This window comes from Centroberyx affinis, unplaced genomic scaffold (genome assembly GCF_046629955.1).
Source record: "Centroberyx affinis isolate AG114_WGS23_722 - 3 ecotype Tasmania unplaced genomic scaffold, CSIRO-AGI_Caff_v1 ptg005179l_1, whole genome shotgun sequence".
NCBI classification, from domain to species: domain Eukaryota; kingdom Metazoa; phylum Chordata; class Actinopteri; order Beryciformes; family Berycidae; genus Centroberyx; species Centroberyx affinis.
In genome coordinates, this window is record NW_027282574.1 from 16,848 (window position 1) to 42,500 (window position 25,653).

The 25,653-nt window shown below is 42.5% G+C and overlaps 1 protein-coding gene across 1 annotated transcript in view; it reads right to left on the minus strand.

Annotated features, from left to right (window-relative positions):
- Positions 1 to 14,139: 14,139 nt before the first annotated feature.
- The window catches only part of tmtc1 (transmembrane O-mannosyltransferase targeting cadherins 1), a gene marked incomplete at its 5' end in the record, with an annotated part of 45,489 nt that continues 33,975 nt past the window's right edge, over positions 14,140 to 25,653 (minus strand). Inside the window, 9 exons of the mRNA XM_071546212.1 lie at positions 14,140 to 15,305; positions 15,748 to 15,825; positions 17,270 to 17,392; positions 18,614 to 18,751; positions 19,008 to 19,152; positions 20,226 to 20,361; positions 20,899 to 21,001; positions 21,299 to 21,407; positions 23,257 to 23,400. Coding sequence (XP_071402313.1) covers positions 15,180 to 15,305; positions 15,748 to 15,825; positions 17,270 to 17,392; positions 18,614 to 18,751; positions 19,008 to 19,152; positions 20,226 to 20,361; positions 20,899 to 21,001; positions 21,299 to 21,407; positions 23,257 to 23,400 — 1,102 coding nt within the window. The remainder of the gene's footprint in view (positions 15,306 to 15,747; positions 15,826 to 17,269; positions 17,393 to 18,613; positions 18,752 to 19,007; positions 19,153 to 20,225; positions 20,362 to 20,898; positions 21,002 to 21,298; positions 21,408 to 23,256; positions 23,401 to 25,653) is intronic.

Here is a 25,653-nt window from a genome sequence, read left to right on the forward strand (position 1 = left end):
TTGTAGAGAACTGGGGAAGCTTTGAATGCCACTTGCACTGCATTTTGAACTTGCCAAGTGGAATTATTGTTCATGATCACATCAGGAGGGAAACAAGGAAGTACGGAAATCTGATTTGCTTCGGCCGATGTCCATGAAAAGTTCAGCCGTGGCTTTTCTGGGTTGTTGACCGCTCAGTTTCCCTTGTTCCCTGGCCGAGTTTCCGTTGTTGAAACAAATAAATAAATGAAATGAATGGACTTCCAGTGATTTGTTGATGGAGTGTGAGCGCGGGGCAGCAGTGGGAGTCAGCAGGTAGAGGCTGTTGCAGTGCAGATCAATGCTGTTCCTGGGGCAGCGGACTGCCGCTCCAGTCCCTCCATCGCTGGTTTCCATCAGGTGTTTTCACAGCTGCGAAGTAATAACCTGACTCATTAGCCTGTGGAGGCGTTGTTACCATAGAAACGGTGAAGAGTGTTGCCACGGCGCCCGCTCACCTCGGGCCCCGGGCGTCGTGTCGGGCTTGTGACTCTGTTATGGGTCTTAACTATAAAAATTGATTGCAATTACACACCGGCCTTTTATTCCAATGATTGAGAGCAGCAGTAAATGTCACCAGAGAAGCTGCTGGCTGCAGCTTTCACACTCACAGCTGATCTATCTTTGCCATTTGGTGGAAGATAACCCTTATCACTGTCACAAGGCACTTAGCCCAATCATGATAATGTTATAGTGTGTTTCCTTCTGGTAGTGTGGCGCTATCTGATGCTGCGTTCAAGTCCTACGGGATTTACCGTAAACACAACTTGGCCAAAGTGGCTTATGAAAAGTAGTAGTAGTAACACCAGTACACACTCTTACACTGTTGGATTGAATCTTTGCTCATTTACTTTTCCTCTGATGTGTGACTCAGAGATCAATCTGAATACTGGATTTGAAAGAGTTAAATTCAGTAATAATCACATTCAATTTGAAGCCACTGCATTCAGTTCCTAACTGCGCCTTATAAATATTTGAATATTTGAAGTCATTTATTATTGAAATCAACGGTTCAGTATCAGCATAACAAAATCAGATGCAATGGCTGGCACTCTCATCATCTCATCTCTTTCCATAAAAGTTTGTCGTTTTTAGTGCTTTGGTCTACCCATTGAGAGACATGGCAACACACACACACACACACACACACACACACACAGTGAAAACTACTCCCACTCCCTAAAAACAGTATGAAAAGGGTTTTTTCTGTGGATAAATAGCGGGGGCTCCCATGAGCTCTGCTGGCTGTAATGGAAAACTGTGTCAATAATGGAAGCCCAAATTAAGTTCATTATCACGGCTCAGCTCCATTACCATCTCTGTGTTATCAGTTTAGCACTGAGAACAAACAGCTGGAGGCTCCCAGACAAGCCAGCCATCGATCCACAGCTCTGATTCCAGGTCACATAGGGACACACCAGGACATTGTGTGTGTGTGTGTGTGTGTGTGTGTGTGTTTGAGTGTGTCTATGTGTGCGCGTGTATGTCTGTATTTGTGTTGTTTGTGTTTGTTTGCGTGCATGTGTGTGATGAAGATGAGGGTGATCACTCTATGCTGAACAGGTTAAAAAAAAAGTAATCTCTCTCTCTCGCTCGCTCTCTCTCTCTCACACACATTAGAGTCAGAGGCTAGGGGCGAGTTGTGCGTATTCTCTGCTTCATAAATCTTGAATTAAAGTAGAATTAGCTGTACATGGTTAATCTTTCTGCAGGCAGCTACATCACAGCATCATGTAAGCTTGTTGAGTTCGACACACTGCCTGGTTTTTAACCTGCGGTCACCGTGGGCTTTCTGTCACCTCGTCCCACTTCAGTCCTTTATTTACTCCTGTATTGTCTATATTGTCCCACAGAAACGCTTTCCCGAAGCCAATGAAGTGTATCTGCAAGGTATTGAGAACTGTCCCGACAGCTCCGACCTGCACAACAACTATGGAGTGTTTCTGGTGGATACAGGTGAGATGAAGCCTCCAGAGACAGAGGTTTCTATTAACACCAGACTGTTCTACTGCATAGAAACAGACAGAGAGGCTTCTATTAACACCTGACTGTTCTACTGCATAGATGAAGTTGTTCAACAATGAAGATGATTTAGTGAAATTAATGAGATATGTCCTCTCCCTACCTTTCCTCCTTCCTTCCTTCCCTGCATCCTTATCGGCTTCTATTATTCCATTCTTTCCTCCTCCCTTCCCTGTGTCCATCCTTCCCTTCTTCCATTCCCCCCTCTTTCCATTCCCTGCCTGCATCCTTGCTTTCTTTCAGGATTCCCTTCTTTCCTCCTTCCTCCCTTCCCTCCTCCTACCTCTTTCCTTCCTTCTCTCCCGACATCCTTCCGACCTTTCCTCTTTTCTTCTTTTCTTCAATTTCTCACCCCTTCCTTCTTTCCCTGCATCCTTTAATTCTTGCATTCGTACCTCCTTCCTTCCACCTTCCCTCCTTTTCCTTTGATGTTGAATCCAGACATGTGTGTCTGTGTGTAGGTGTGTATCTGTCTTGTGTCCTTGGTGTCTGTTCCTGACAGTGGTGGAAAGTAACTAAGTACATTTACTCAAGTACTGTACTTAAGTACAATTTTGAGATACTTGTACTTTACTTGAGTATTTCCATTTGATGCTACTTTATACTTCCACTCCACTACATTTCAGAGGGAAATATTGTACTTTCTACTCCACTACATTTATTTGACAGCTTTAGTTACTTTTCAGATGGAGATCCATTGACACAATGGATAATATAACAAGCTTTTAAAATACAACACATTGTTAAAGATTAAACCAGTGGTTTCCAACCTTTTTGGCTTTTGACGTCAGCAGTGTGTAGTCGGGGTCACATTTCATATGTCTATGAGTTGTTAACAGCTCCACCAAATGGTGATTTTTCACTCTAAACCTCACATGGTTTCATTTCAATAAATGTTCAAATGATCCAATATTTCAGCAAAAATCAAAGATTAGAGAAAAAGTGCAAAAACTGAAAACAGATTTGTATATCAGAACTTTGTTTTTTCTTCTTTCCTCTCCCATTAATCATCTCACGACCCCTCAGATTTATCTGGTGACCCTTTGGAGGGCCCGACCCCGAGGTTGGGAACCACTGGACTAAACTAGCTAACTGTTTATAAAGTAGCTCAAACTAGCTCCACCTCCAGCAGCTACAACAGTAACATGCTGCTTACACACTGATGCTTCAGTATTAATAATCTAATGATGTCATATATAATAAAATATCAGTCAGAGGGACCAAACCACTACTTTTACTTTAATACTTTAACTACATTTTGCTGCTAATACTTATGTACTTTTACTTAAGTAGGATTTTTCATGCAGGACTTTTACTTGTAATGGAGTATTTTTACATTGCTGTATTGGTACTTTTACTTAAGTAAAGGATCAGAGTACTTCTTCCACCACTGGTTCCTGAGAGCTCAAACAATGACCAAGTTGTCCAAACTGTGAAACTCAACAATAGAAAACTTGGTGGAGGAGATCGCTGCCGGTACAATAGTTGCCGTGGAAACTAATCACCTCCGGTTCGTATTATCGCCGTGGAGACAGGCGGCCGTCCGCTGTCCACCGGCTCCCGCTCATCCTCCCACTCTGCTCTCTCTATCGCCTCTATCATCACCACTTCTCCTTTTCTCTCTCTATCCATCGCTCCATCTGAGGAGAGTCGACTGCAAACTAAGAGAATGAAGGCTGTTTCTGTTTTTTATTTGCTGCTAAAACTATTCCTCCTCTTCTCTAAGCTTTTTTGGGTTTGCTGGACTGACTGGCAGTCTAGACTGGGAGAAGTGGGTTTTCCCTGTAGGATCCCAGTCTGGGCCCAGTGGGTGGAACAGACTGGTCCAGGAGATCAGTGGTTCTCAACCTGGGTGTCGAGATGATCTTATGAAATCCGAAAAATATCCAATATATTAGGGATATCTTCCTTTTGCAAAAATCCACATCTCAAAGTCGTCATCTCAAAGATGAAAAACATTTCTCTAACTCGTCTGCTTCTCTTTATCTCCATCTCCTCCTTTGTGACTGGTATAGATTTAATAAGGAAAATCAATAAGGGATAGTGGCTTTTACCTGGATTCACCTCATGAAAAGAGTAAGAGTCGCTAATATTTTGTACATTCACACCTTTATTATCCTGTTTTTAATCTTTGCCTGCAATGCGTTCATTATTCCTTGTGAAATAATGAGTATTTGCAGCCTCTAGGCTTTATTCTAATAATTACCAGCCTCAAAAGAGAAAACAAAAATCATAATTTGGTGTAAAAGTTCAACATTTTGTGCATTTTACCTGGAGTAACAAGTCAGCATTACATTTTTCGGGGGGTTGAGAGCCGAACAGATTGAGATCCGCTGCAGTACAAATGAACCAGACTGGTCCAATAGATGAAACAGCAGCTGGCTGGGATCCACTGCTCCTGTCTCTCCAGCTCACACAGAACATGGAGCTCCAGTCTCTGCTAAATCCACCATCCAATCCTCTGCTTAATTGGCTTAAAACAGCAGGACTCTCTCTCTCTTCTCTCTGTCTGCCTCTCTCTCTGTCAGTGTGGCGGTGAATAAGGCTGACGCTGCTCTTTCTCAGGAAGAAAAGAATAAATGATGAGCCTCTACCCTCTTCTTTTCTCTCCTAAAATCAATTCTGATTTCCTCCGCTCGTCCTCGTCTGTTTCTCTTTCTCTCCTCCCTCCATCCCTCTCTCCTCCAGAGGCCTTGGTTAAAAGTAGCAGGTAGTGCAGGAGGCTCTGTGGGCGATTTGTAGCACCTGCTGTGATTTCTGCTCCAAATCAGCAGGGACTCTCGACAGTCAGGCCGGGAAATGTACACTCCTGCTTTACAGACACAGACAGTCTGTCACCTAACACCGAGAAAAGGATAGGGGAAGTGTGTGTGTGTGTGTGTGTGTGTGTGTGTGTATTTTCCATATTTGCAAGGCGGTTTCATTAGTCGGCCTCTTTAAATCCTCTCCCCCCTCCCGAAAAGAAATTATGAATCAATAGCAGTGGATACATTTTTGCAATGTTCACAAAAACAACATTTGCATCTCATTTATTTATTAGGTTTATCATCTGCAGGGTTTAGCACAGGCCCCGCTTGCTTGAATCAGCAGTCAGACTTTCTGCTCTGCCGCACTTGAGAGAAAAACAAATAAAAGTCTTTAAATAAACCGGTTTCAAAGTCTCACTTCAAACGGTTTTGCAGCCTCCACACTTCTTGTTTGTTTTCCCCTTGAAAAGAAAGTCAGTGAAAAACACAGCTTCCCGCCACTATCTACATCAGCTAATAAACCGGTTTCCCTCCACCAACTCTCTTCACATGAAACCATCTCCTCCTTTTCCTCTCTTGCCTCCACTCCTTCAGTGCTGCACACAAAGTGTTCACAGTGGCAGTCTCTCTCTCATTTCACTGTTGTGTGAAAACCTCATACCCCCAATTTTGGTGATTTTCATGTTTTCACTTGAGCTGAAGGATTATACTGTTCTCTTTGGGTTCAGACTATTCTCCAACCTCTTGGGCTTATAAAAACCCTTCAAAACCCAATGGATAAAGTAAAAAATGCATTGTCATCAAGCAGAAAACAAGGCGTTTTTTCTTCTTCATTTTGGAGATATGAGGTTTTCACCCTACAGCGATGATTTGTTCTCTCTCTCTCCTCTCCTGTTGGCTTCAGGAGTTTAACCTTGGCTTGCTGGGGGGAGAGCAGTTTATTCGAGAAGCTTCCTCCCCAGATAAAGTCTTAGTCCTGGCTTTCTATGAGACTGCTGTTGTGTGCCAGCTGGCCTCCAGTAGTTTTCTTGTTTGGGTGTCTATTCCCCGTCTATGAAACGTTAACAAAAGGCCCGGCATCCTGAGGGCGGGGGGTGCGGCGCTTCACAATAAAGAAACAGATCCAATTTCTGGTAGAGGGATTATGCTTGTGCACAAACTGTATCAGGGCAGCTTCCAGATACGGGCAAAAGCATTACATATTGCTCAATTTTCAGTCGAGTGAGTAAACTTTTTAAATTCATTTCTGCAGCCCACAGAGTTGAGCATAAGAATGCACAGTAATGGTTTGATAATATGATGTCAGGGACGCCTGAGAACCGGGACCAAAGAGGTTTTAAATTTAATAGAAAACTACCATCTGGAAAAGCTGATGTGATATTTTAATTCTGTTGGCCTTTTTTTTTGGCAAATAAATCCAAGAGGCTAGAAGTTGAAGTTACTAATATGTTTTTCATTGTAAATATAGGTTTGCTGCTGAAGGACACGCTTCAATTTTGGCTGTATTTTTCCCTGTTGAGGCTGAAATAACCTGATCTGACAGTCCAGGCTGTCCCTCCTACACTGTGAATTACAGATTCACACGGTGTAAACCAGGCACATACCCCACTGAGCTAATTCATGGCTTTTTGCACAATCATTCTCTTGTTTATACAAATTGTCACTGTGCTGATAAAAATAACATAACATCTTTACTGGGGCAAAGGGTGATTCAAACCAGCTTTGCACTAATTTACAAGCATCTGGTTATCTCACTGAGCTACCTGAAAACTCTTCTTCACTTGATTTTGTCACCTGAAGTGATCACAGTCTTCTATTTCGCTCTATCAGCATGCGTGATGTAGGAAGACAGGTATCAGAACCATAAGCATAACTATTGGTGATGTATCTTGCATTTCTGGGCCCGTTCTGCTGTAGTAGAGGAACTAAGGCCCCTAAAAGTTGAGATACCCCTACCCGAGGTAGAACAAAGCACAACCATGTTTTTTCATAACTTTAATATGTCTAGTTTTTGAAATGGATGGTTGTATAAAAATATTTTACTGCAAAATTAGTTTATTTGGTTGATGTTTGGATCCTCCCCAAAACCGAAAATAGTGAAAATTTAGGCTTCTCCAAAAGGGACAGAATCTGCTTTATCACATGTATCTCTGGAAATAATGATCAGAATGTCACCAAATTTGGACTGGATGTTCACAGACAGTTATTGCATACAATAAAGCAAAGATTTCATCAATACCTTAGTCCATCTTTGAAATGTATACACTTAAACACAAATGAATTATAGGCGGAAATTGAATAGGAAATTAAAAATCCAAAAGGTATGTATATATATGTCTGCCATTATTAAAATAAGGAGACCAATCACCAAAAAATTTCATTTATATGTACCAAAGACTGTTATCTTATCATAAAAGTAGGTTATTTGACTATTCACTTCACCCTCTGATGTCACCAGCCCCTAACAGGTAACTAGTGCAGCCAGCACTTAAAACAGACAAATACAATGGGGCCCTATTAGTGTAAATGTGTGTGTGAGAAGGACACAAACCATAGATTAAAGCCAAAAACTATATACATTTAATGCAAACAGGTTCAATAGACATTTCTTTATCATTTTAAATACACTCTTTCTATATATTTTAATGTTTTCTTTGAACAACAATGACAATATACTGCATGATGATAATATGAGCCAACAGGCTGCATGACACAATATTTTCCAAATGATTTAACTGAAAATTTTGACTGAATGAATTGGAAAAATCAAAGATGAATCATAGATTGGCATAATCAATTATATACAGTATAGATATACACTGGGGTCCTCCTAACAGATGCCCTAACAGAATTGTGGATGACGGCATAGTTGCACCCTAGAACTTAAAATGTTGGGTCACATTGTATATCTATACTGTATATAATTGATTATTCATTTAGGATCCAATTTATCATTCATCTTTGATTTTTCCAATTCATTCAGTCAAAATTTTCAGTTAAATCATTTGGAAAATATTGTGTCATGCAGCCTGTTGGCTCATATTATCATCATACAGTATATTGTGGTACAAATGCAGAAAATGAGAAAAGATATCAAGCAGATTTGGAAGTCTGGCTCCGCTCTCTGCCACGCTAGAAGTGTGATCTGAGTTCGAGTTTTATGCTAGTTTAACCACGCTAGTTTCAGAGCGTCTTTTTAACAGTCAGCTGTTAACTGAGAGGAACATTGTGGAGAGAAACACATATCAGACATGGAGATCAGCGGTGAGGTGGACACTGAAACTGAACTTAAAGTCGAGATGAAATGAAAAATGCATTTTTAACACTTTTAGATCACATCCCCAGTCGTATTGTGCACCTACTTAACAATATGTGCCAAAAAAAAAAAAAAAAATCAATTTCTTTGTATTCTTATATCAAAATCCAATCATGTTTTCTTCCTGTAAAACAAAATATGCCGTGTGCTTACGTAAGCATGAACCAACCAATTTCAACCAATAATATCATGACATACACCCATCAATCATTCTTCAACCTCTAGCTAGCCACACCGTCATATAAAACCGCACTTCACTGTTTCTGGGTCGTAGCTGACAGAGCAATATGGAGAGAGAGAGGAAGAGATGTGTGTTTGGATATCAGTGGGGAAAAACCTTGTTTTCATTTCCAAAACAATGTCGCTGAGGTCTAATTCATTCATCTCTCTCTTGTCCTCCTCCTGATCTAACAACAGGTGAGGGAGGTGTGTGTGGAGCCAACAGTCCTCTGTAGCTCCGTATCGCGCTAAACTCTAAGCCCCGCCCACTGTTTAGCGGTCCAATCAAATGCGAAGGATTTGATTTAAATCCCTCTTGTAACTGTACACCTCTCAAATATTCCGTTTCACTGGGAAATACATCACAGGACAGAAGCTAAAGACGCTCTAACTTCCGTTTCAGTGGGACTTTAACAAGACTAGGTCAAAACCTAGTATATGGCTGGACCGTGTATGAGTGTGCCACGTGCCACGGCCGACCAATGGTGTACCTAACTCCGCTGTAGACTGCTAATACAGAATAATAGTCCATACATCCATACTGATCACCACCGCTGTCCTCTCCACTGCGCCCACGGCCCGCATTGATCCTCCCGATCCAAGCGGCAGTCGCTCTGCTACCCATCGGTGTCGAAAACGCTGTTCGCCGGACACCTGGTGAGCATCGTCGTCAGGACCTCCGCCAAAATCTCGGCCGGATCACTGGGAACAAATCGGCGCCCAGCTATTGGCACTGGCCGGAACCGTGGCCCCTGGTAACTTCGGGAAGGTCGGAAATAAGCCCTCGGTGTGATGAAACCTCCATGCTTGTTTGTGTCTCTCTCTCCGACGGTGATATGATATAACTGTATAGATTCTACTTTAGCTTCAGCTTACATGCATGATTTTGGTCAGCCTGCTTACTGTGTGGGAGAAACGTGCTCCGATCTCAGCGGAGAAACAAGCTGGCGGAGAAAACAAAACTTACATTTCTGGCTCTGTGATCCTATGATGTGCCACGTGCCACGGCCGACCAATGGTGTAACTTGATCACTCAGTCAGTCAGTCACTCAGTCAGTGACAGACATTTGCGTTTGTAAGGCTGGCCCCGCTGTTGCGGTCCAGCCAAAAACATCAAAGCAGAGCTGAGGACTATGGAGGGGGAGATCCACAAGATACTGGAGCGACAGATGCGGCTAAACACAAGAATGGCCATGTTGGAGACGGCAGGGGCCGGTGATGCTTCCCGTACGGCTGGGGCAGCCATCAACTCCGGTCCCAACGCTGGGTCCGATGAGGATGAGACGCAAGGTGCCCAGGCAGGTGCCCTGGCTACATCTACGCCAAAAAACTCCCGCCTGCCGACCCCTCTGCGCGTGGGTAGGCATATGGCAGAGCCGCAGAGGCGGTAAAGGCCGCCCGAGATCCCCTCCACCCCCGGATTTTACCACCACAAATCGGTTTTAAGTTCTCCGCTCACCTGCATCTTTGTCACCCTCACCGCTGTTAACATCGAACAAGATGGATAATATTGTCATCATCAGAGACTCCATTGTGCGAAATCTTGATTTTAAAGTACACTGTTTTCCCGGAGCGAGAGTCTCAGACTTTGATGGAGCCTCTGTCTTAACTGAAGCCTCTCCTCCAAATTATAGTTTTATCTACTCGATACGTGAGGGTAAGAGAGGAGGAGGACTGGCAGCTATTTTTTCAGACATTTTTAAATGCAAGCGTTTACATTTTGGTAGTTTTTCATCTTTCGAATATCAAGCTATTATATTGGAAAGTCAAAAATCAGTGTTGTTGATTACTATATATCGACCACCAAAGCATACAGCTTCATTCTTACCAGAAATGTCTGAACTACTGTCAGTCTGTTTTACTAACTATGATAGGATTCTTATAACTGGTGATTTTAATTTGCATGATGACAATGTCTTGGACTGCAAGGCTATGGAATTTATGCATCTTTTACATTCCTTTGATTTTACTCAACATATTGTTGGGTCAACCCACAACTGTGGCCACACCCTAGATCTAGTGATCTCTAGAGGTCTGAATATTGTTGTTGATAAGATTGTTGATATTAATGTATCAGATCACTGCTGTTTGTTTTTTAACGTGACTGTCGCTGGTCTAGCAAAAAACGATACAGAGCATTTCATTAAAAGACGTTTTTTAGGTCCATCTTTAGCCGCCAATTTCCCTTATCACATACGTAGTCCACCTCTCTCAACTGAAATCTCGATACGTGAAAAAGTAAATCACTTCAACTCTATATTAAGATCAGCTCTCGACATAGTGGCACCTGTGAAAACTAAAAAGAAATCACAGATTAAAATAATGCCTTGGAACAATGAGCGAATATGTCTGCTCAAGAGGGAGTGCTGTAGAGCCGAGCGAATGTGGAATAAAAGCAAACTAACAATCCACCGAGAGATACTTACAAAATCCATATATGATTATAATAAAGCCTTACGCTGTGCGAGGCAGGCATACTTCTCGAAGATTATCAGTGAAAGCGGGAACAACCCTAGAATCTTATTTTCTACCATCGATCGCCTCTTAAATCCTTCTCAGCTTCATGACCAAATATGCCATGCCTCAAAAGCAAAATGTGAGGAATTTGCATCATTTTTTGATAATAAGATCGTTAATATCCGAGCTGGTATTGTGAATACTGTTGAAAATAAAAAAAATCTGATCTTTAATGGTTCTCCGGGAAACCTGAATTCTTTTTGTACAATTAGTGAAGGGGAACTCCGTAAAATTATTTTGCAGTTAAAGTCATCCACTTGCTCCCTGGATGCAATTCCCACTACTTTCTTTAAGGAGGTCTTAGATCATTTGATTGGTGATGTACTGGATATTGTAAATTGCTCTCTAGAAACAGGCATTTTCCAGATTCACTCAAAACAGCTCTAGTCAATCTTGATTCTTCTGTTTTGGGCAATTTTAGGCCTATTTCCAACCTGCCTTTTCTGAGTAAGATATTGGAAAAGGCAGTGTTTCAAGATTCATGAAAAATTTCAGTCCGGTTTTAGAAGGGGACACAGTACTGAAACAGCGCTTGTAAAAGTAATAAATGATCTTAGAGTGAGCGCCGACAACAAAAATGTTTCTATTCTTGTACTACTCGATCTGACTGCTGCGTTTGATACAGTCGATCACGGGATACTTCTAAACCGTCTTGAAAATTGGATTGGTCTCTCAGGCACAGCCCTGACCTGGTTTAATACTTGTAGTTAGTCTCGGTGACCATGTTTCAGACAAGCATGACATTTTTTCAGGTATTCCACAGGGTTCCATTCTTGGTCCTTTACTGTTTTGTCTGTATATGCTGCCACTTGGAAAAATTATTTGTGATCATGGAGTGAATTTTCATTGTTATGCTGATGACACTCAGCTATATTTATCTGTAGCGCCAGATGACACCGATGCCCTAAATCCCTTGATAAATTGCCTATCCAGCATTAAACAGTGGATGAGTAAAAATTTCCTCAAATTAAATGAAGATAAAACAGAAATTCTTGGTACAAATGCACAGAGAGAAAAGATATCAAGCAGATATGGAAGTCTGGCTCTACAGAATAAGCCTGAAGTAAAAAACCTAGGTGTTATTCTTGACACTGAGTTGGATTTTAAATCACATATCAACAATGTTACATTGTTAGACCCTACCTCCCACTAGAAGATGCCAAAAAATTGACTCATGCATTTGTCTTCTCTTGGCTAGATTATTGCAATGCACTCTTTACTGGATTACCTAAAAAAAACTATTGATAGGCTGCAACTTGACTTGTACAAAATGCAGCAGCCAGAATTTTAACAAAAACCAGAAAAAGAGAACATATTACACCAGTTCTAGCCTAATTGCACTGGCTCCCTGTAACATTGAGGATTGATTTTAAAATTATTTTACTTGTTTACAAGGCCCTAAATGGTTTAGCACCTTCATATCTCTGTGACTGCTTATCTGAGTATGTTCCAAACCGTTCCCTTAGGTCGTCTAGTGCTGGCTTGCTAAATGTCCCAAAAATGAATTACAAACAGTCTGGTGATGAAGCTTTCTGTTCTTATATGCACCAAAGGTTTGGAACAAACTCCCATTGCAAATAAGACAAGCAACTTCTGTTGATAGTTCTAAGAAACAGCTCAAAACCCATTTTTATGATCTTGCTTTTAATTAATTCCATCTTTCTATTTTAACACCATTGTTATTAATTCATACCTCTCTTATTTCTTATACTTGTTTTATGCTTTTTATTCTAGGATTGTTCTTTATTATTTTTAATTTATTTTATTATTATACCTGTTTCATGCGTTCTATATCTTAAGATTGTTTTTATCTTTATATGTTGATTTTTATTGTTTCTCTTGTAAAGCACTTTGAGCTGCATTTTATGATATGAAAGGTGCTACATAAAGTTTATTATTATTATTATTATTATTGTCATTGTTGTTCAAAGAAAACATTAAAATATATAGAAAGAGTGTATTTAAAATGATAAAGAAATGTCTATTGAACCTGTTTGCATTAAATGTATGTAGTTTTTGGCTTTAATCTATGGTTTGTGTCCTTCTCACACACACATTTACACCAATAGGGCCCCATTGTATTTGTCTGTTTTAAGTGCTGGCTGCACTAGTTACCTGTTAGGGGCTGGTGACATCAGAGGGTGAAGTGAATAGTCAAATAACCTACTTTTATGATAAGATAACAGTCTTTGGTACATATAAATGAAATTTTTTGGTGATTGGTCTCCTTATTTTAATAATGGCAGACATATATATACATACCTTTTGGATTTTTAATTTCCTATTCAATTTCCGCCTATAATTCATTTGTGTTTAAGTGTATACATTTCAAAGATGGACTAAGGTATTGATGAAATCTTTGCTTTATTGTATGCAATAACTGTCTGTGAACATCCAGTCCAAATTTGGTGACATTCTGATCATTATTTCCAGAGATACATGTGATAAAGCAGATTCTGTCCCTTTTGGAGAAGCCTAAATTTTCACTATTTTCGGTTTTGGGGAGGATCCAAACATCAACCAAATAAACTAATTTTGCAGTAAAATATTTTTATACAACCATCCATTTCAAAAACTAGACATATTAAAGTTATGAAAAAACATGGTTGTGCTTTGTTCTACCTCGGGTAGGGGTATCTCAAAAACTAAAGCCTTTTTTGGAGATTTGTTCCTCTACTACTGTGGTGTTCGGGTTTTCTTGTTCCAGTGGATAACTGGCCAAACGTAGATGACATGATATCATAAGAGATATTTCTAATGCAGTAATTTAATAGCAAAACATTTTCAGCTAATGGAGCTGTGGAGCAGCTATTGGTATCAGTCTCTCAGAATCAAAAAGCTTCAAATTCTTCTTTTTAGACTTACCATTTTGCAGAAATCTATCATCGAAGAGATAGAGATACTAACAGACAGCAGCCCCAATAGACCAGAATGCAATGCAGCCACAAGACATGTTGCATTTTGAGTAACTCTAACTTCTTATTGACTGGAAAAACTCACTCTCTAGCTGTTACTGTACTGTCAGTGTCACCATTTCTCTCTCCACCTACACTTATAATCCCTGGCTGAATGGAACAAGAGCAGGCTCGTTCTCTGGGGGTTGTTTAAAGGCATTCTGGGAAAACTGAAGTAGAAGTAGACTAGGCAGGTTGAGGAAAAGTGGGTTCACCAAAAAAGTAAATTACAACACTTGCGTTGGACATCACAGATTGATGATATATAACAGTGTAAGAATATCCAAGCGTGGAATTGTCCTTAAAATATACAGGCCGACATTTGAAGAGAGTAACAACCCCAAACACCGTTTAATAAAACATATATTTTATTTTCATGGCGCAAGTCATTGTCAAGTCATTGCACTAGTCACTTCATCTTCATCCCATTTTACATTCCACAACAAATTTCATTCACAATCAACAGCAACAGCAACAAAAATACAAACAACCCATCAGAGATCTTCATCAGGGTATGGTACGCATGAAGCCACAGTTTTCAAATCCTGAAACAGCAGACACACTAGCTTATTATACTTGCAAAAGGCTCAGGACATCAGGTCTTATAGCCAGTTTTACACAAGGAGGTCTAATGTCCATTGAGAAAGCAGTCTTCAAATTTTATCTTATTATATTTCTAAAAGTCACTGAATCTGAGTTTTATAGAGTTTCTGACCCTGATGAAATGTTTTTATCATCTGTTATATTCATTGATATACTCTGAAAGAGAGTGGTATTAAATTAAACCTAGTATCAAACCCCTTCCCATTAGTCATGAACATAATGTTTTCCATACACTTCCACTGCATTGCCGTGAAAATGTGTGGAGAATTCTCATAGGCAGAGCGGAGGACTGAGTGGTAATCTGAGATTAAGTGCCACATAGGGAATGAATTCACATGAATTTAAAATCAATCAAAACAAAAACACAAATGTCTGAAGCAGATGTGTGTGTTTAATTAAAGCTGATGCAGACAGGGCGATGCATGGAGCTCCCAGTCTTTTCCAGGGGGAAGCCGACTTGCAGGATGGTCTAGCTTGTCCTTCTCACTGGGTCTTCACCCCCAGCCCTCAAGGAGCCACTTCCAACTGCTTACCCCAGGAAAGGCTTCTGGACTGTGCCTTGACCAGCCTCCTTCTCCCCCTTGACTCCAGCACACCCACTCTGCCTCCTGACACCCTGTAGCTCTGTCATATTCACCTTTCTCCCATGTTCTCAGACAGGCAGGGTGTCCAACAACCAGGTCCGTTTTATCCAGCAGCCTGGTGGCTGGTGTTTGGGCTCCAGAGGCCCGGTTCCCCTGATCCATGCCCAGGATGGTGCAGCGTCTGGGGGGCGGTGGTGGTCTACGCTCCTCCTGTCAGTCTCCTCTCCAGCCGGTCCAGCTTGGCCAGGTTCTCCTTCAGGAGTTTGGAACCAGGACTGAGAAGCAGAGCTCTCTGGTAGTACATCCTGGCTGCTGCATAGTCTCCCTGCACAAATATATAAATACAATCGTGTTCAATCTAGTGCTGAAACGATTAGTCGATTAATTGACAGAAAATTAATCGATTATAATTTTGATAATCGCTTAATCATTTTAGTCATTCATCAAACAGAAATACTAAACATTTGCTGGTTACAGCTTCACAAATGCTAAGACTTGCTGCTTTTTTGTGTTTCATATCATTATAAAATGAATACTTTGGGGTTTTTGGCTGCTGGTCAGACTAAGTAAGAAATTTGTAGAATCACTTTGGGCTCTGGGAACTAGTGATGGGCATTTGTCATTATTTTTGACACTACAGGCTAAATGATTAATCAAAAAAATGATTGTTAGATTAATCGGTAATGAAAATAATTGTTATCGAAATAATATAGAAATAATCGTTCATCATAATTGAACACATGGTGGTTTTCATTGATGTTAGCTACCTTGATATGCTGAATCCCTCCCATGTTCATCCAGGCTTGTGATTGGTCAGGTTTGAGTTCAACAGCGAGCTTGTAACTCTGTTGGAAAAAAAAAACCACACAGACTGAGGTGAATTTCATGAATTTTTAACAAACCATCACAGCAGGTCAAACTGCATCCTTACGCTAAAGGCACTCAGCAATAAAAGGGAGAAATGGAGAAAGGTTGGCTAATGAAATGATAGACTACAGTCTTAAAAAAAAGCCTGAAAACCGCACTGATTCAGGCTGCAACCACAATTCGACAACCAGATAATGGATCTAGCTCATTACTCTGATTACTGTCAACAGCCTCGGCCCTCAGGCTTTCACTGCCACTTTGGGAAGCGACATGCAAACAAGTCTGCTGGCAAACTCCCAATGACTCGTCTGAGAGAGCCAGGACTCAGACTTTATCTGTGAGGGAAGATTCTAGAAGAAACAATCCTGCACAGCGAGGCTTTGTTGACTTCCTGGAAAAAGGCTTAAGAGGAGAGAAAGCGAGAGAGAGAGAGAGAGAGAGAGAACAAATGATAGAGAGACTACTCTGAAAACTTTGTGGGAAGCAGTGATGCAGTGGAGGCGAAACAGGAACAGCAGAGGAGGAGGTTATCTCAGGTCACTGCTGGTTTTATGTGGGCAGTGTTGGCTGAGGGAAACTGGTTTATTAGTTGATATAGATAGTGCTGGGATGTTATTTTAAAGACATTATCATCATTTCTTGAGGAGGAAAATGAAAAAAAGAAGAGGCGATCGGAGCCCGAAAAGCTGTTTGAAGTCAGACTTTGAAACCGGTTTTATTTTAAGACTTTTATCTCCGTCTTTGTCTCAAGTGTGTCAGAGGAAGAAAGTCTGGCTGCTGATTCAAACAGCCAAGGCCCCGTTCTAAACCCCTGCAGATAATCAAGCCAATAAATAAATGAGATGCAAATGTTGTGTTTTTCTGCAAAACACTGCAAAAAAAAAAAAAAAAAAAAAGTTACATTAATGTCTATTCATCATGTTTTAGGGCTTCCAATTAGCATTCCAGCTTTTAAAGAGAAAGTGTCTGTGATGAGAAGAGTTGTTTGTGAAGAGAACAAAATCCACAGCAAAGTAAAACAACAACAAGAAAAGGAGGAAGGGGGGGAGAGGAGTTTAGCTGCTGAATATATCTTTATTTTTACAGTGACGCCAAGGTCAAATTCAGTCAAATTCAACATGGCTGAGAAATACATGTTATAAGCTATTTTTCTAACATTACTGTATTCTCCATAGAAGAGACTAGGGATCGACTAGGGAGCCAGAGAGCTGATCAAACACTTTGGGTCTACAGAGAATGTGTACTTGCTTAAGGAGGAACTAGAGAGAAAAGTAGAGGGAGAAAGTGAGTCAGTAAGGGAACGAGAGAGAGAGAGAGAGAGAGAGAGAGAGAGAGAGAGAGAGAGAGAGAGAGAGAGAGAGAGAGAGAGAGAGAGAGAGAGAGAGAGAGAGAGAGAGAGAGAGAAAAGATAGACAGCAGTACCTCGAAGGCTCGGTCCAGCTGGTTCATCTCTCGGAGCTGGTTTCCTTTGGAGAAGTGCAGCTCCGCTCTCACTGTCAGATCACTGGGATTCTGCTGCAGCGCTCGGTCCAGAGCATCTAGAGCCTGGTGGAGACAGACAGGGTTAACACACACACACACACACACACTTCCCCTATCCTTTTCTCGGTGTTAGGTGACAGACTGTCTGTGTCTGTAAAGCAGGAGTGTACATTTCCCGGCCTGACTGTCGAGAGTCCCTGCTGATTTGGAGCAGAAATCACAGCAGGTGCTACAAATCGCCCACAGAGCCTCCTGCACTACCTGCTACTTTTAACCAAGGCCTCTGGAGGAGAGAGGGATGGAGGGAGGAGAGAAAGAGAAACAGACGAGGACAAGCGGAGGAAATCAGAATTGATTTTAGGAGAGAAAAGAAGAGGGTAGAGGCTCATCATTTATTCTTTTCTTCCTGAGAAAGAGCAGCGTCAGCCTTATTCACCGCCACACTGACAGAGAGAGAGGCAGACAGAGAGAAGAGAGAGAGAGTCCTGCTGTTTTAAGCCAATTAAGCAGAGGATTGGATGGTGGATTTAGCAGAGACTGGAGCTCCATGTTCTGTGTGAGCTGGAGAGACAGGAGCAGTGGATCCCAGCCAGCTGCTGTTTCATCTATTGGACCAGTCTGGTTCATTTGTACTGCAGCGGATCTCAATCTGTTCGGCTCTCAAACCCCTGAAAAATGTAATGCTGACTTGTTACTCCATGTTAAATGCACAAAATCAAAAACTTTGACATCAAATAATGTTTTAAGTTTGGAACAAAGCCTAGGGGCTGCAAATACTCGTTTATATTACAGAAAAAGATGAAAAATTATCTATTTTTTAGATTCCATAAATTATCTTACAACTCCCTGATCCCACAGGGAAAACCCACTTCTCCCAGTGGAGACTGCCAGCCGTTCCAGCAAACCTCTGGCTAAGCCTAGAGAAGAGGAGGGATATTTTTGGCAGCAAATAAAAAAGAGAAACAGGCTTCATTCTGTTAGTTTGCAGGCGACTCTCCTGAGATGGATGGAGAGAGAAAAGGAGAAGTGGTGATGATAGAGGCGATAGAGAGAGCAGAGTGGGAGGATGAGCGGGAGCCGGTGGACAGCGGACAACGGCGATAATACGAACCGGAGGTGATTAGTTTCCACGGCAACTATTGTACCGGCAGTTTCACAGTTTGGACAACTTGGTCATTGTTTGAGCTCTCAGGGACAAACACCAAGGACACAAGACAGATACACACCTACACACAGAGACACATGTCTGGATTCAACATTAAACACACACACAGAGAAACACACCTCTGTGTAGTTGCCGCGCTTGCTGTAGATGGCAGACAGGAGTCGGTAACATTCGATGCAGCTGCCCTGTCTGGATATGATGCCCAGGGTCATCTTCTCCGCCTCTTTGGTACGACCTGCCATGGCTAACACCTGGGCCTGTGGAGAGAGAGAAAGAGAGAGAGAGAGAGAGAGAGAGAGAGAGAGAGAGAGAGAGAGAGAGAGAGAGAGATTATGTAAGGCTTGGCAAAGTGTTCAAGGCCAGACAGATGTTGTGTTGGTGAGTGTCCAGGATCTGACAGTTTTCACATGCCCCAACGACACACACACATATCCTGGCATCCCTTGATTCAGAGTGTAATTGACTGTGTGTGTGTGTGTGTGTGTGTGTGTGTGTGTGTGTGTGTGTCCTCACCAGGGCCAGCCAGATATCGGTGCTGTCTGGCTGCAGTGCGGCAGCCTCTCTGTAGACCTGCAGGGCCTCCTCGTAGCGGCCTGTGTTGTAGTACAGCGCCCCTAGAGGGGTCAGGATGTCCACCTTCCTCGTCACCTGCAGCGCCCTGGGGAGCAAAGGTCAAAGGTCGTGGCTCAGGATATGTCAGAGGGCGGGGTAGTGGACAGTTCTAAGACGACTCAAACACCTAGAGAGTGTCATTGTGGTGGCCAGAAAGTCACAGGTTTGATCCCTACACCAGCCAATGTGTCTTTTAGCAAGAGGCTGAACCCTTTCCTCCTCACTCATCAGTCACTCTGCATAAAAGCGTCAGCTAAATGTGTTAAGTGTAAACATCAATAGGCTCTATATTCTTGTCAAATTAATTATTGATTGCTTGGTATAATTACTGTAAACAAATGACCACGGTTGAGACGATTGGTAGCCTCAATCTCACACCAGTGGTAAAATGCAGTGTAGAGGCTGCCAGTCTTCTTGGCGATGGTCTTGTTTGTTTGCAGTAATTATACTAATGTGTCAGAATAAATCTGGTAATGATTAATTGATGTTAAACTGCTACAAGTAGCAGCTAGAAAATGTTAAGATGATATGAGTTTTCAAACATTTAATAATGTGACGTTTCCCCAAAGCAAGGTTGCAGGGGGGGGAAACTCAAACAAACACTGAACAAAACAAAGAAAACTAATAACTGGGCTCACATAACGAGGGGAAAGGGGTTTTCTGAAAGGTAACCCAACTGTGTGGTGCCCGCAAGAGTTGTGAGGCAAAGAGGACACTGAAAGGCCCCCATCTTGGGTCTCCACTAAAACTGCCTTAAAGCTCAGGCCAAATAAACTCCAGAACCAGAAATCAAAAGGGAGCAGAAAGCACACAAGAGACAGACAGGTTGCCCACACAGAGAACACAGGAGCGAGGGTGAGACTGACTGCGTCTCCCCCTCAAAAACAACTAAACATGCGCTCAAGCAAACTGAGGCTTTTTAAAAGCTAAGCTCAGCTGTAGGCAATGGCGTCTAATGAATGGCACCGCCCACCAGCAGACTGGTGGTGCGTTCAAGTGCTGGTGGGAAAGTCCGACATCGTGGACTTCCGAGTCGGCTGCTGAACAGCTCTGCATTCATGTGCTATTACGTCGGAAAATCAAAAGAAAAGTTTAGGCCACTTCCACTTCGACTCTCACCTCTTGTACCAAGACTCCGCCTCTTTGTTCTCATTGGAGGAGCGAAGGAGGCGGCCCAAGTTCACCATGGCAACGTAGTGGGCCGGTTTGAGTCGGACGGCTTTCTGGTAGTGAGCTGCTGCCAGCTGCCCCTCTCCTGGAGGAGAAAGGAAAGACAGAGGAGAGGAGCGGGCGAAGGGACGATCAAGGCAAGGAAAGGAGGAAACAAAGGAAAGAATGAAGGAAGGAGTAACAGAAGGGGAAAAAAGAGAGAAAGACAGGAAGGATAGAAGGAATGAAGGAAAAGTAAGGGTGGAAAGGAAGCGAGGCAGGAATCAAGAGGGAAGTATAAAGGAAGGATGGAAGGAAGTAAACAAAGAAGGTGTAATGGAAGACAGAAAGAGAGAAAGGATGTAGTGAAGGAACACAGGGAAAAAAAGCAAGTACACAAGAGAAGGGAAGCAGAGGAAAAAAGGAGAGAAGAAAGGAAGGGAGAATACAGATCTATTACATTTAGTTGACCAAATTCTTCATATCTTAAGGTTTTTCAAGGCCAATACCAAAACCAATATTTTTGCATGTTTATCATGCCAAAAAATTACAAGATTCTCCCAAATATGATTCTTGGCTGTTTCTATGCAGTAGAACAGTCAGGTGTTAATAGAAACCTCTGTCTCTGGAGGCTTCATCTCACCTGTATCCACCAGAAACACTCCATAGTTGTTGTGCAGGTCGGAGCTGTCGGGACAGTTCTCAATACCTTGCAGATACACTTCATTGGCTTCGGGAAAGCGTTTCTGTGGGACAATATAGACAATACAGGAGTAAATAAAGGACTGAAGTGGGACGAGGTGACAGAAAGCCCACGGTGACCGCAGGTTAAAAACCAGGCAGTGTGTGGAACTCAACAAGAAAGAAAGATTAACCATGTACAGCTAATTCTAATTTAATTCAAGATTTATGAAGCAGAGAGGACACACAACACACCCCTAGCCTCTGACTCTAATGTGTGTGTGTGTGTGTGTGAGAGAGACAGAGAGAGAGAGAGAGAGAGAGAGAGAGAGAGAGAGAGAGAGATGACCTCATCACTCTACCTGTTCAGCGTAGAGAGATGCCAGACTGGAGTAAGCATCAGCGAAATGTGGACCAAAGCGTATGGAGTCCTTCAGCAGAGCCTCAGCCTCTTTCTCCTTGCCCTGGGATCTGGAGCAAAGCACCATCATCATCATCATCATCACCATCATCACCATCATCATCATCCCCATCATCATCATCATCATTACTGCTACAATCTCAATCACAGCTGTGGATTGCTCATTTGTGTTTCTCAATTTAATTCCCACTATCACATAATTGTACACACACAGTTCATCCATGCACGTAAACAAACACAAACTACACAAATACAGATACATAGACACACTCGAACACACTCGAACACACACACACACACACACACACACACACACACACGCAAACAGCTGTCCTGGTGTGTCCCTATGTGACCTGGAATCAGAGCTGTGGATCGATGGCTGGCTTGTCTGGGAGCCTCCAGCTGTTTGTTCTCAGGGCTAAACTGATAACACAGAGATGGTAATGGAGCTGAGGCGTGATAATGAACTTAATTTGGGCTTCCATTATTGACGTAATTAGAGCCAGCAGAGCCAGTGGGAGCCCACACTATTTATCCACAAAAAAAATCAACATTTTATATTGTTGTTAACAGTGAACTGTGTAAAGACGGTGAGCGTTTCCCACAGGTTGTCACTTTATTTCAGGTTATTGACGAGTTGTTATTGACGTTTCATTTAGTGAGCCCAGTAACTCAATTACTCACTGTTTTTCAGAAATCTCAGTCTAGTATAAGCTAATGGCACTGCAACATTAGCCGACTATTATACTTCCATTTGATTATCAAGGCTACGTTTCAAACTCCATTCAGTTTGTGTTGGCACAGACACAACGTGACTCAAAGGAGCACAGATGTGCTGCATCATAGGTGCAATGACTTATGGTCATTGTAGTTAATTAACATGCTTTCAGTGCTTGGCAGCGTTAAATCTTGATTGTTTGAAAACTACATCGGCAAGAATCACCGGCGTCATGGATCACGGCACCCGAAATGAATCCAAAACCAAAATTTACTTGACAGGCTGTTGATTTATCTGAGGAGGCCTCCCAAGTATTAACAGTGTATGGGAAAGTGGAGGGCAGGGCATTTAAATTTGTCCAAGTGGCATGTGTGTTGATTTATACTGCCAAACAATAAAACATCCAGCTCACATTGTGGCTGCGGCTTGGCGGAGGCCACCATGAATGTAAATGTGTCAAATATACACACGAGCGTGACGGGGGAAGAGCTATGTTGAGCTAATCCAAAGATCTTGCTCTTACACACACTGGTTCAAGACAAATAGACTAAGGCATAAACACAAACACACACACACACACACACACACACACACACAAGCACTCACACAGGCAAATGCACACAGAGGCACTTGTACAAACAGAGAAGCAGTGAGGAGCGTGGAGGCATGAGTTTCCATATTTATAATGGCCAACAAGCATAAGGTGCACACACACACACACACACACACTTTTTCTGTGTACATTTTAGAGGTTATTACACTAATCGTTAACTTGTTAAAGTCCCATTTCCCAAATTTATTTTTTTGTTAGAAAACAGGGGAAATGGAGACGAGATCATCTCTGTTGTTGTGGTCGCATTAGAGAGCTGCGGAAAAAAAAAGATTTTCTTTCAACAAGTAACAATTATAAAGCTGCTAATGGAACACTGAGGCTCCAGACTCCAGCTGTGAGGACTGCTGCCAATGTTTGGAGAGCTTTGGAGAGCTGAGAAAAAAAACGGTATTTTTTCAACCGGAAACGGTCACAGATTTGCTAAAACAACACTGAGGATGTCTCCAGCTGCGATGAGTGTCTCCAATTTCTATCACACTTCACAAAATGAAGAGTGAAAGAGGCCGCCATCACCTTACATCTGTCCTCAAATAACCTTTCAGTGTGTGTGTGTGTGTGTGTATCTTACTTCAGTAGGTTTCCCAGGTTGAAGAGAGCTCTGTTGTGCTGAGGGTTTGTGTCCAGGGCTTTTCTGTAGTAGCGCTCAGCCTCCTCTGGGTGGCGTGTCAGAGTGCCCAGGTTGTTCATGGCGCTGGCGTGGCGGGGGTATAACCTGAGACGAGAGGAGAGGAGAGGAGAGGAGAGGAGGGATGGAGAGGAGAGGAGAGGAGATGAAGAGAGGAGGGGAGAGAGAAGAGAAGAGAAGAGAAGAGAAGAGAAGAGAAGAGAAGAGAAGAGAAGAGAAGAGAGAAAAACATGAACATGAACAAAAAGAATAAGACTGAAGTCATCAATACCATGGATGTTATTCCCATTGATGGTTAATGGAGGTGTTAGTAATTGAAGGGTTTCATTCCAAACTGCGGTATATCCATTTTGGGAAAAAAAACTGCTATATACCTATATACTTCAAAAACACAGATTATTCTGTCATCAAAAATGTGACTATCTTGTAATAAAAGGTCTTAAATTGACTTAAAACCTCAGCTGTAGCTGATAAAGTGGCTCACTTTCATGCCAGCAATCATTTTAAAGGAGTTGGCAGCAGCGGATGGCTCATCTTGGCATGAAACTCGTCAGTAAAAGCCAATTAAGTTTTGCTTTCGTCTCTGTTGTCATGGAACCAAACATCCCTGTTATACCATGTTCATATTAGGAGCCTGTGATGGCGCCACACTACCAGAAGGAAACACACTGTAACATTATCATGATTGGGCTAAGTGCCTTGTGACAGTGATAAGGGTTATCTTCCACCAAATGGCAAAGATAGATCAGCTGTGAGTGTGAAAGCTGCAGCCAGCAGCCTCTCTGGTGACATTTACTGCTGCTCTCAATCATTGGAATAAAAGGCCGGTGTGTAATTGCAATCCATTTTTATAGTTAAGACCCATAACAGAGTCACAAGCCCGACACGACGCCCGGGGCCCGAGGTGAGCGGGCGCCGTGGCAACACTCTTCACCGTTTCTATGGTAACAACGCCTCCACAGGCTAATGAGTCAGGTTATTACTTTGCAGCTGTGAAAACACCTGATGGAAACCAGTGATGGAGGGACTGGAGCGGCAGTCCGCTGCCCCAGGAACAGCATTGATCTGCACTGCAACAGCCTCTACCTGCTGACTCCCACTGCTGCCCCGCGCTCACACTCCATCAACAAATCACTGGAAGTCCATTCATTTCATTTATTTATTTGTTTCAACAACGGAAACTCGGCCAGGGAACAAGGGAAACTGAGCGGTCAACAACCCAGAAAAGCCACGGCTGAACTTTTCATGGACATCGGCCGAAGCAAATCAGATTTCCGTACTTCCTTGTTTCCCTCCTGATGTGATCATGAACAATAATTCCACTTGGCAAGTTCAAAATGCAATGCAAGTGGCATTCAAAGCTTCCCCAGTTCTCTACAACCTCTATTTGAAAGTCTACAGCAATAAACGTCTCAAAAACGTTACTTGGAGAACAGTTGCATCCATCGTTGGGGTCGATGAAGAAATGTTATTGACTTTTTCTGTTTATTTATGATTAATGCTACGTAGTTAGTGCTTGCCAGCTAGCTCTCTCAACTGATTTAAACAACCTAACGCTTTGTAGCTGCACAAGACCACTACACAGATGCATTCGGGGCCTTTTGCACCGCCTACAGTCGGTCAGAATACAGTGACTCATCAACCAAGTTGCTCACAGTGTGAACTCATGGTTAAAGCCTCTGGTCAACTAACAACCAACCAGGAACTGGCACATTAATTCAGCCAGAAAAGAGGGCAATAAAAACAACCTTTTGTAACCCTCCTAAGAAAAAGACCCGACCTGACATTTCTCCTTCTCACTAACTTTTTTAGAGAAATGAACAATAAGAGTAGGAAGGGGAGGATGATGAATTAAAGTGAGAGTGGATGGACTTGTGGGTGCTGGGTGGATGTGAGCTGGATGTGGTTTGGATCTGGATCAAAGCAGCTGAGGCTCTCTGGTCTCTTGGCAGGACAACAGGCTGGATTAGCAGTGAGGCTTTGTGCTGGTTAGCTCCCATACACTGGCAGCACATACCTCTGCTGTCCCGCCACACTGAGGGAAGAGTGGAGGGAGATGAAGACGAGAGGAGGAGGATGGAGAGGAGGAGCTGATGGACGGGGAAGAGAGGTGACAGAGAAGAGAGAGAGGGAAAGACGGATAGATGGAGAGAGAGAGAGGAGGAATTTAGAGTGTGAGACTGGGAATGGAGTGATGGATGCTGGAGATGCTGGATGTAGAGCCCCATTACCTGTGGTGCACACATGCATAATGCATGCACACGCACACACACACACACACACACACACACATGCATGCATGTATGTGCGCACACACCCTCATACATATATTTTACTGTC